Here is a 12,463-nt window from a genome sequence, read left to right as displayed (position 1 = left end):
GTATACCTCATTTTCTGAGTGCTTGACTTGAGAACCTGGGATCTAATTTGCAAAAGAGCTGAGCACTCTCAACTGGAACTGACCTCAGTGGGAGCTGTGCTTTGAAGATATGAAGTGCTATATATCTCTAAGAATTTGTAAAAATCAGGTTCTAGATGTCTCAGATTGGGCACCCAAAGTTAGCAGATATTTGTAGACTTTAACATCTCTGTGCCTCATCCACATTTTATAGATAGGGAGCTGATCATAACACTCATCTCACAGAGTTATGAAAATAATTAATGTTTGTGAGGAGCACCATAGAGAAGCCCATGAGGAAATTATTAATACTGTCTTCAGAGCAATTTTTGGATAGTGTGGAGTAAATAAGATCTAGGGATACACTTTGAGGAAATGAAGATACAACAAAATATTGAATTTCTGCTTGTTAAATGAGCACCATCTGTTCCATGCAGTCAATTGAGGCAGGGCACTTGTGGAAAACATAGTAGGTGATCGTATAAATAAAGACTGTATCATAATGCATACACGCAAGACAACTGAAATAAAGTTATCACAGGCAGAATATTCTGTTGTTGCTTAACTTGAGTGCTTGACATTGTAACTTTAACAATTTGCTTTTAACGTAGTTGCTGGTGAGTTTTTTGTTTGTTGGGGGGGATTGCATGTGATTTAGTATAAAAATTGCCTAGAACCAAGGATAGGCGCCTTTCAAGTTCCAATAGCATATATGAAATAATGAATGAAAATACTAAAATAAATAAAAATGGTAAGCATTTGATCTAATAATGTTATTTTATGATAATATGCCAGAAAGAGTTCATTTCCCAGTCCTAGTCTACTGCTCATTGACCTAGCAGGGATTGAGGTAATCCTTCGAAGACCTTGCACTGGGAGATATTAATTTATATCTTTTTAGCACTTAAACTATTTTTGGTGTCTCAAATTTACATGATATTTTATAAATACAAAGAAGACACTGTGTGCCCCAAAATTTTTGCAACCATATAAGACAAAATGTGAAAATGCAAAATAAGACACAGAGCATTCAGGAAAGGGAGTGAGGATTATGAAAAATGCATTTTGTTAACTGCAACAGATGTTGTCAGTTAAAGCATGGTGTGGACAGACTGACAGTTCCATCTAGTCATTAGTTAATATAAAATTACAGTCATAACCAGGGACTTAAGAATATGGCTTAAAGGATAAAATTGAAGATTTTGGGATCAAACAGGGCTTCAGTGAACCTAACGTCAAATCCTTGTCCCATTGAAATCAGTGGGTGTTATGACATTGATGTAATGGGACCTGGATTTCACCTGTTGAGGAATCTAAAGAAAAAATGTCGTTGGGTCCCAAAGATGGGTTTAAGCTTCAGAGTCCAGACCAAGACCCGAACTTCCACATGTGAAAGGATGGTTAGACACAGTTTTCTACCAAAAAAGAAAATAAAACTTCCCTCTCATTTTGCTGGAGTTGATACTGCAATGGCACTATTAGCGTAACATAGTTGAAAGGTGTTTGGTTTCAAAAATGTGCTATCTGAATTATTACAGTATTAAAATATTCTTTAAAACTAGTTTTTTTACTTTCGTACCTGGAGACTCTGTCTTGTGCTGCATTTGTGTACAACATCATGGCATGTGAGACACCAAGATTTTGTTCTATTTACAAGGAAACAGCAGATATCACAGTGTGGTAACTGTTAGTAATATATTACATTTTAATACTGACTACCTTAAGTTGTCTTCAGTGCTAGAGATGCAGTAGTCTTCTATTTTTCTACCTCCATTTTCCAAGGTAAGCAGGACCTAAATTATCAAAAATGACTTGTGATTTTGGGTCCCTCAATTTTTAGATGCCTGCTTGCTCAGCACCCACCCTACAAGGTTTAACAGGTTGGGGATTTAAAATCTTAAAGGCCCAAAAAATCATTAGTCAGTTTTAAAAAATATGGCTCCTGACAACTAAATGACAGACCTGTTGTGGGGAGAAGGTTCTGACTGAAACTAAAACCTGCAAGAAACCTCGCAGAACTGCTAATCACTGGGACTAGCCCTAAATTCCCTGAGGTGATTCAAAACTTGGACTTCCACTGGTGGCTCAAAATCATTCAAATGTTTGGTACAGTTTGGGATTAAGTTTGAAATTTGTGCACAACTCTGGTGTATGTAACAAGATATACTGAGGTGTTCCAGTCCAAAGAGCATTACGGCTAAAGAATCAAGCATTTTTTTTTTCTGATTTATATGTATGTTTTGTCAATTTAATTTTATACATACGATTTATCTCACAAATCATAAATGCTGAGGCTGGATTTACTTTTTTCAGTTTCAGTTGACTGGAGAATGGCACAATTATGTCATGTACTTCTGTGATTTATATAACAAGTAAAATTCGACTGTGGGTATACATTACTAACATCCTATACATTTTTTCCATGTACATATTTAAAATATGTATTTCAGTTTGGATGGATCAATGTGGAAAGGAACTGTATAATAAAATTAAAAGATTAGATTTAACGTCCATACTGTTTGCAGTTTAGTTATTTTTAAAGTCTTGGTTTTCAAATGTTCACTTTCTGAGATGCAATGTTTATTCCTATTATAAATTAATCAGATAAAGGTATAATTCCAAGATATTACTTTGATTCAATTTTATATTGTATTTTCAGTTAACTTTAATAATTTTCTTTTTCTTTTATTGTTGTAATCTGTTGTCTGTTTTGTCTATTGCATGTCCAGGGTTCTAAGGTTAGTATTACTGCTGTAAGTTTCAGTTTTTAAGTTTTTCAAACTTTATTATTTTTGATAATTTGACATTTTGGCTTTTTTAAAAAAAATAATCACATCATATTGTAGGGTATAGTCAGGAGTAAATTAGGTGCATTTATGGACTTTTTCTGAAATGTTTATCTTAGTGTAATTTAATGCATTGGCTAATGATTATATGCTGCTTATAGTAAACTACCAAGTCAAAGTTAGACAAGCCTATGATCTAATATAAATTGCAGAAGTGTCCGTCTGCTGTGAAAATCTGATTTAGTTCAAACTCTGGACATATAACCATCTGGGAATTTACATAGTAAGCATGAGTTTTACCATACCATTCTAAAACATTCTAGCTTCTGAAAACAGTTTGCTAACAAGAAAACATCTCTTAAATGTAGTTAGAATACATACTAGTATGTTACCTTTAAGAGGTGAATTTCATTATAGTAATTAGACCTAATAGAAGGCTATTTATTGTCTTTATAACGAATTAGCAGCATTTAGGGAGATTTCCTAAAGAAAATTCTAATTTTTTCTTCTATGTAATGCTAGCAAAAATCATGTAAAAACTATCCTATAAAACATGCTTTTACATGGATTTACTATTTCTTATAAAAATAAACCTGGACATTTGACATTGGGAAGTAAAAGATCTACTCCCTTAAGAAAATGTATGTGGTACAATATAAATAATTGTATTATAGCAATAATCCACAACAGGGAGTCCACTAATAGAGCATTGGTGCATATTTCTGGTGATTATTGAGGTGAGTCCAAAGGCCATGTTTCTATAATCACCTGAGAATTGCACCAGCAGCCTACTAATTCACACTGTGGCATGGCTTCTTGCTATTCAGATATGGCTTCTTCAGTTTAAATTTCATTTGTGTAAGTGTTTTATATATAAACAATTGGCTACTTTTCTATGTGAATTAATAATGTTTCTTCTTCTATGACAAGAGGGTCACGGTAGAAAAATAACATAAAATAGCAAGGAATAACTGCCTAGAGGAATGCTAGCGGCAGTCCTTCAAAGGGAAATGGTGTTTCAAAGGTCTAATTGTCATCATATCATTTGTTTTGTCTTGCTGGACAGATTTTAAATAGTGACAACACTTCCCAGAATACCCATGTAACTGACATGTCTTGCAATGTTATCTATCATTCTGATGACAGAAAGACACATTATACCTTTCCCATGTCAGAACAGTTGTTTTCTTAATATTGTTTGGCATTATTGGCACTGTTGGTATGCTGTTAAACCTAAACAACTATTTCAACAAGTTACTGTTCACTGAGGACATTAAATTCTCAGCAATAGGGAAAGAAAAGGTTTTAAAAGAATTATCTTTATTCTTGTTATGGAAAAAATTTGTATAACAGAACAAAATAATATATTTTAAGCTCCTTATTTGTCTTACAGAATCCCTGAAACTGGAACCAAAAGGCTAAAATTTTCACAAGCACCTGAGTCCTATTTTCAAAAAAGACCTTGGAACTTAAGTCCCACTGATTATCAGTGAGACTTAGGTTCCTAAAGCCAAGGTATTTAGGTGCCTGAAGATGCAGATAGGCACCTCTTGGGATTTTCAAAAGCACCTAGGCACCAAATTTTCAGAGATTTTAATGGGAGTTGGCCTCCTAGGCACTTTTGTAAATCTCACTAGACACCTACCTGCATATTTAGACACTTAAATAAATTTAACAATCTGTCCCTAAGAGCTTAACTCACTTATGAAAATGAGGCTCAGGCTCCAGTCACTTAGGCACTTCTGAAAATGTTACCCTAAATAATAACCCTTTTTTACATTTATGAAACAATTGCAGACTCAGGAGTGGCTTTGCCGTGAGCCTAGACTAAGGGGCAGCCCAAGATGGAGATTGTGATTCCACATGGAATGTATGCTGCACCAAGTATAAACCTGGCATGATTTCCTCCCTCACTGGAGCAACAGGGAGGGAGTAAACTCCCTCGCCTGCTGATCCAGGAAGGGAGTAAACTGCTAGGTTTATGCCCAATACAGCGTACATTCCTTGGCTCCAGCTACACATCAGTGATACGCTAAGACTCTGCCCAGTTCCCACCCCATTCCACTTCTCCCACCCATCTATGTGAGTAGGGGCAGGTGGAGACATAGCAGCTCTGCCGAGCCCATTTTCCTTCCTGTGCTGTCATGCAGTTAGATTGCTTAGAGACATAAAGGGGTGTCACGCACTCCTTTATGCCTTGCACAGCTGTGCTAGCTGGGCCACAGTTTGGTTCTATGTAAATAGTAATAGTTTTCTCACAGATATTAGACTTCATAATACCTATTACAGCATGCAAGTGTGAATTCATCTTCCCACTCCATTATGTTTAAGTTCACTCATAAGTAATTTGCATTGACAAAAATATAGATAGGCTTGGCAAGATTCAATTTTAATCAATAAATTTTGATAAATGTTGATTTCAACTGACATACTGAAACCAGTGAAAAATAGAGATTGGTAAAAGCGGAAGTGCAGCCTCTCCCTCCACCTGTGCTTCTAAGAATCGGGCATCAACTGTGTCACAGGAGTGGGGTCATGACAGCAGGGCTGCAGAGATGTCTCTGTGCTGCCACTGAGCCAGTGACACTGGATCCCTTCAGGTGCAAGGTACTGAGAAGGCTGAAGACCTGGCGGGCCTGAGTAGACACCCCCAGCCAAGATTGCAAGGAGGAGGCCACCCTGCTCCATGCAGGAGCCATTCAGTAGCAGGGTGGCCTGTCCCGTGGCTGGGGACCATGACATCTTCTCACAGCCCTGGCTGAGGGTCTCTGCTCTGCCCTGCTCAATAAGAACCACAGACTTCCCTGTGCCTTGTGTCTACCAGGATCAGGTGTCACCAGCCCCACAGCTGTTCAGGGAGCCCTTTTCAGCTCCGCTGTCATGGTCCTGCTCACTCACTCACCAGCCAGGAATGTAACAGTCATCCCTGGGCAGGAACTGTTCAGCAGCATCATCCCATAGCCATGGGGTCATCCTCCTTGCAACCCTGGCCAGGAGTCTCTGTTCCGCCACGCCAGGACCACAGCCTTCCCTGCACCATGGACCCTGGTGCCTTGAACCCCTCATCTACACAGGGAGCCCTTTGTAGCCAGTGCTACCCTAAGCCAACGCTACACCCCTTTAATTTCCAGCAACTATAAAAATAGAAAAAAATTGAAAGTCTTATAATTTTGATGGCTAATATTGTTTTATAGTGTTAAAAAAAAAAGAATTCTGCCAACCCTAAATATAGGAAATAGGTTTTTCTGTAATTTTTCTCATTTACTTATTTTATTGTTAACAATTAAAATTGAGGTGTGGATGTGCTATGTTTGTTGTTTGACATTGTTAAGTCTAAGATAATTATTTTCTCTTAAAGACTGAATTGGAAAATATTGAAGTGACACAAGGAATGTCAGCAGAGACAGCAGTGACTTTCCTGAGCCGTCTGATGGCTATGGTTGATGTACTTGTATTTGCCAGTTCTCTAAACTTCAGTGAGATTGAAGCTGAAAAAAACATGTCTTCTGGAGGCTTAATGCGACAGTGCCTAAGGCTGGGTAAGTCTTATAGAACAACACATACAATGTGCATTATTTAATTACTTACAGATCAATGAGCTAAGACTACAATGAATAAAAGTAGGAATTAACCTGGTTCTGACTATGATGTGATAGACTAAAATACCACAGAGTGTTTAATGACTTGTTACAATAGTTATGATGGTTCTATTGAAACACGAAAATAGATGAGAATCAAAGCTGTCATTGATGAAATTCAAATTGTAAAACATATTGTAGGACAGCAAAATATTAATACAAGAAAACTAGTGAAAGGAAGAAAATTACTGTTTCCCTCAAACACTGATCTGCTGTGCTGCTCTTCTGTTGTAAGATTTTTCATCATGGTCTTTGGTTCTCTGAGAATTGCCTCCCAGATCCCCTGTTTTGGGAGAATACACCTCAGCCATGTGCCTGTAAAGCATCTAGCAAACAGTGATAGTTTCGGCTACATGTGCACAGTTTTGTAAATGAAAACTTTCTTTGAAAAGGTATGAAGAACTGTGACCCCATGTGTTCTCATTATCTTTCTCATTGGCAGCAGGTCTTGAAAATATTGTCTTTTCAAATGAATTGCGGCATTATTTGTTGCTGACAAAAATCATTCAGCTCAGTCAAGAACTGAGAAGACTATGGGGAATTTAAGAGGGACCTAACCAAACTACATGAACAACATGCAATATGATGGCAAATTTGGTTTTGTTATTTTCATGCTGTTTATATTTAACACTATATCAATTCTTTTCCCAAGCTGTTAGATATTATGACTGTGAAAAAAACATTTTTAATGAAAGTGAACTTGAAGGATCCAGACTCAGTGGTGTGGAGTGAGCTGCAGAACCTCAATGGAATAAAAAAACCCGCTTTAAAGGCAGTTCATTTCAGAAGAACAATTCCCCGGTCTTTAATTAACTATTTATCAACTGTCCTCCAGTGTTTTATTACTTCTAATAATTTTCTCAAGTGTAGGGATCCCTAAAAGGGAATTCTTGACAGGGTTTATTCAGAGTTCTCACCTCTAGTTCAGAACCAAACCTTCCCACACTATTATAAACTGTTACACCAGACAGTATAATCTGTGAGAATAAGTGCACCTGACCTCAGTGACAACTACTTCCCAAAATAAGTATTGGAGCTGCAGGTAGCAGTCTCCTGTCCCCCTTCCCCCAATATCCTACAGTTAAGTCATACGGTCAAAGTGGAAGAAATGAGACAATTCTTGGGGATATTACAAGGAAATGTTTTGGTGGAGGGTTAAGGGAAGTTGATGGAGAAGTGGGAAGACAACAAAAAAGGTATCCTCTACCTTCTGGCTCCCATGTCCCATTTTTAAATGGAAAATTGGATCACTTTATAGTAAGAGTCCCAATATTTTCAATCTATGTTCAAGTAAGTCTTCTCATTCTGCTAATTATACTTGTCACCTATCTCTCCTTTATATCATTTTTGAGATGTGGTGACCAAGACTGAGCACACTATTTCAGGTGAGGTTGTACCATTCATTTATATAAGAGCATTATAATATTTTCTGTGTTGTTCTCCATGCTATTCCTTATGCATTCTACATTTATATAATTATTTTTTGGTTTGGGGGAAGATTTTTTTCTTGTCTGCTGCTGTGCATTGAGCAGAAGTCACTGAGCTGTCCACAGTGATGCCCAACGCTTTTTGATAAATTGCTACAATTAATGTAGGACCTTAGAAGCAGCAAACATAGTTCAAATTATTCTGTTTTGTTGTACATTGCTTTAAGTTATCAATGTTAAATTCCATCTGCCATCATACTGCATGTTGTTTATCTAGTTTGGCTAGGTCTCTCTTAAATTCCTCAGAGTCTTCTCAGTTCTTGACTGAACTGAATAATTTTTGTCAGCTGCAAATTTTGCCACAACACTGTTCTTTCACCTTTTCATATCACTGATAATTACTATTGTCAGTCCTCATGTGGAACCTTGTGGCAGTCTGCTGTTAATCTCTGACATGATGGAAAGTAACTATTGATTCCTACCTTTTGTTTTCTGTCTTTTAGCCACAACAAATGTTAAGGTTGGCTTTGGCAACACTAAGAAGTATGCTTCCAAAAATAGTGGATCAACAGGGACAACATGATCATAATCTAAGAACTCCAGTTACAGGGGAATAATTTACCTTTTTCAAACTTCTTGAGGCTTTAAATACGAGCCTTGTTTAAGACAGCTAGTCAGAAGATTAAGGAACCTGATTAACTAAAAACAGAGTGAAATTGGAAAAGTCACCATAATATTTTCTCAGTATCACCAAAGTATGATTTAAGAGATTGTGATGCCTATTTATTTATACAATTGCTACTGGGACATAATCATTCTTTGGAGGTATAGGCACTTCATTAAATGGTAACTGTGTAATCACCTAATGATAACGTTCCCTTATATCTTTTTTTAGTTTGTTGTGTTGCTGTGAGAAACTGTTTAGAGTGTCGACAAAGACAAAGAGAAAGAGTGAACAAATCTTCACTAATCAGCAGTAAAACTCAGGAGACTCTTCAGGGTGTGACTGCAACAGCAATGACCAAGGTAATCTAATGTTGTTAATATAGGTTGTACCAGTACTTAAAATGAGCAGGAGATGATTGTAGTTCATTTCTAGACTTCTTTTAAAACAGAAGTTGAATTGTCACCCATTTCCTGTCTCTCAAAAGAAAACACTTTCTTTTTCTTTGAAACAAGAAAAAAAATTAAAAGGAAGAAAATAGTTAATTTAATGGCATGATTATAACTGTTCTCCAATACTTTACTCTCTCCTACTTCTGCTCCAGAGAGCACATCTTCTCCCTTACCGTATTGCAATTTGATTTATCTATACATATTTCTTTGATTTCTAAAGCCTCATGAGATGCATGGCCAAAACCTGCAGTCAGATCTTTGTGGGTGGACTCTTGCATCCTTGTAGAATTCCATTAACTTCAATAGGGCTCTGTGTGTAAATCATGGTCTGTCTTTGTGGATATGACTCCAAGAACGAGGTCTAAATTTGTTTGTCACTTACATTTCAGTCACTTTGGTGTCCTTATTATTTAAGTTGCTCATTTCTGAATAGTCTCCAAATTTGGTCACAGTTTTGGGGGTTGAAGGGCCCTAAACTAAATGTGCAAGACACAAAAACCATCCCTGGTCTCAAAGATGATGCTTTGGTATATCCAGCCCAAATTCACTTACGATAATCTCATTACTACTTTCACAATATAGTCTCTTGCCACAAAATACTGTTTCAGAAAAGACTTATAGCCACAAATATCACTAGATTATTTTATAAAACCATACCAAAAATATATTCTAGCAATTTTGCCAAACTCAACAGCAGACAAACATTGGACCGTAGAAAACAGAACACTTTTGTATGTTAATTGTTATGGATTGCAGTGTTTATTGTTTAAAGAAAACAGGTCACATTACTGTAAGTAGAATACTGAACATGCATGGCCTGCATGGGACTGTAATAATAATTCTCTGTATAAAATAGAATGCAGCTGAATTTTCCAAGTTATTTTCACTTATACAAACAAAATTTTAGCCTATCACGTGCCTAGGAAATATTTCTTATTGACAATACAAAAAAAGTTAGTCTCCTCTGGCTACAGTTAATATGCTAACTACTAGAGAGTGGTGCATTTTATCCAGTAGGATTAAAACATTGCTTTTGAAGAACATAAACAATTCTGTATCTGACTGTTCAGTACTAAGCATCACTGTTTTTTTAGAACCAGTATCTGAATGATACCTTTTTTGTCTGCGGTTAGTACTAATGTATTTAATTTATTTATTGTGGATCAAAGAAATGTTTTGAATAAAAATCTGTGTACACTTTGGAAAAATTATTCTATATTTTTAGTCACCATTGGAAAATGTTCCTGGTAACCTTTCCCCAATAAAGGATCCTGATAGACTTCTTCAGGATGTTGACATTAATCGTCTGCGAGCAGTTGTTTTTCGTGATGTGGTGAGTAATATGGACCGTGATTTTTCTTTTTGCAATATATTCACTAATATTTAAAAGAAAGATTGATGTTACAAATAACTTGCATTTTTAAAAAGGACAGCTTTGGAAGCTGGATGAACTTAAAATCTGTGCTCATCTCCAAAAAAGGCTTTTGATTTCCATTTTTTGGGGGAAGAAATATGCCAAATTCTACATAATCTAACTTTCTCCTTTTTCTTACAAAATGAAGTGTTTAATAAAAGTGATCTTATTTGGTAAGAAAGATGCCTTACATAATTTCATTGCACTTTACAAGGTGAAACTGATATGCGAACTACATGCAAGGAAAACTTCAATAATTTCTGAAATGCAGCACCTCTGGGGTGAAATGTTGCTTCTCCTTATTGATGCAACATTTATAATCATATAAGATCCAGTTCTGTTATGGTGCTGAGTAGCTTTTATATAACCCATCTATGCTAAATGACTTTAGTATCCCTTTTGGCAGTATTCTAGGGGAATGCATGCTGAACCACAAATGCTGATGTAGACTTCTCAGAATAGTTGCTGCATCCATAAATGACACAGAAATAAATATAATATCTTCACTCATTTTATGCTACAAATTTATAGTGTGGTCTGGAAGTAAGAGCAAGTGACTGCAATTCTGATTCTTTCATTCTATTGCTGACTTTGTCACTTGTTTGTTCTGAGATCCTAGGCAAGTCACCTAATCTTTCTGTGTACAAGCTTACCCATCAGTTCGTAGATTTCCAAAGCCAGAATGGACAATTGTGATGATCTAGTCTGACCTCCTGTATATCACAGGCCATAGAACTCCAAGATTAATTGCTAGAGTATATCTTTTAGAAAATATGTAATCTTGATTTAAAAATTATCAGTGATGGAGAAACACTCCTAGCTAATTTTGGCTCTTAATTGTTTTCAGCTTTGTGAAACTGGCTTTAACACACCAAGTGTATACATATTATGGGTCTGGACTTGAGTCTTTCACGTTGTAATGTGATCAAGGCATGATCACTTGTGCCTAAGCTAACTTAAATTTTTAGTTCTGTTAGGAGAAGTCTAATAAAGGATTCCCCTGTGTTGGCTGCAACACTTTTTGAGTTAGGAAATTGTAACCTATAATTTTTACAAATTCCAAGGATGCTCTAGTACTAGCACATGAGACTGCCAGCATATGGCACACAAATTGAAGTCCCATATGTTTACACGGTTTTTTCCTGTATGTTATAGATTGGTACGTAAAGCGACTGTCACCCTGTTCCCTAGTATGATTTGGTGGTCCATAGCAAAGCACAAGATGGGGTATTATTTGGTGTCTATCTGTTAGGATGTTGATCCATAAGCATTGAAGCTAATATTGTTTTGAGTGCATCAGAAACAGATGATGCTATTTTTGACCCAGAAGGCTATTCCCTCTTCCCATTTGCCCACACTATCTTTCCTAAATAGGTTATAACCACTGATTTTAACATTCCAATTAGCGTATAGGTGAATCAAGAATTGAATTGTAAGCAAATAAGCAAGTATAACGTCTAAAATGGTTGATGTTTCTAAAACACATTCATTATCTTGATTTAAAAGTTTTGTGTAAGTGTCAAGTATGACAGATGTGTTCGTTTTTCTCTCTCTCAGGATGATAGCAAACAGGCTCAATTTTTGGCTTTGGCAGTAGTTTACTTTATTTCTGTGCTGATGGTCTCCAAGTACCGTGATATACTAGAACCTCAACGGGAGACTGCAAGATGTGGGAGCCAGGCAGGTAGAAATATCAGACAAGAAATAAATTCACCAACAAGTACAGGTACATCTATTTTTCCCACTTATTTTTCATTTTGTTTTTCAGAATTTCCTTGAAACGGTAAATATTTGACTACAGAAACTGTTTTAAATTGAATGAAAGGTGTGAAGGCTAATGAGACTATTTTGTTGTTCTTTAGTTTCTCCAAGCTTCTTTAATATATGTTGGTTGTTGATAAGTTAGATTTAAATTATGAGCCTCTGCTTATAGAGTTTAAGTTACTTTCATTTGCTTATTCTGTATTTATGCATCCATTTTTTAATTTATATGTACATTCAAAGAAGGAGAGCCCTTGTGAATTTAAAGTTCTGAAAGGATAAGATATTAACCTGTCAAAGTAA

General features: G+C 36.2%; 1 protein-coding gene across 10 annotated transcripts in view; it reads left to right on the top strand.

Moving 5' to 3' along the window:
* Nucleotides 1-12,463, top strand: part of NBEA (neurobeachin) — an 881,590-nt gene that overhangs the window by 348,966 nt on the left and 520,161 nt on the right. For 7 of the 10 annotated variants that reach the window (XM_050937102.1, XM_050937098.1, XM_050937101.1 and 4 more), the window contains exons 25-29: nucleotides 2,748-2,771; nucleotides 6,163-6,343; nucleotides 8,765-8,895; nucleotides 10,211-10,318; nucleotides 11,957-12,125. In XM_050937102.1, coding sequence (XP_050793059.1) covers nucleotides 2,748-2,771; nucleotides 6,163-6,343; nucleotides 8,765-8,895; nucleotides 10,211-10,318; nucleotides 11,957-12,125 — 613 coding nt within the window. The remainder of the gene's footprint in view (nucleotides 1-2,747; nucleotides 2,772-6,162; nucleotides 6,344-8,764; nucleotides 8,896-10,210; nucleotides 10,319-11,956; nucleotides 12,126-12,463) is intronic. The other 3 variants (XM_050937106.1, XM_050937099.1, XM_050937105.1) reach the window with 1 other exon arrangement.

Source organism: Gopherus flavomarginatus, chromosome 1 (genome assembly GCF_025201925.1).
Source record: "Gopherus flavomarginatus isolate rGopFla2 chromosome 1, rGopFla2.mat.asm, whole genome shotgun sequence".
Lineage (NCBI taxonomy): Eukaryota > Metazoa > Chordata > Testudines > Testudinidae > Gopherus > Gopherus flavomarginatus.
The sequence above is the reverse complement of the archived record's forward strand: the minus strand, read 5'-3'. Positions and strand labels throughout refer to the sequence as shown.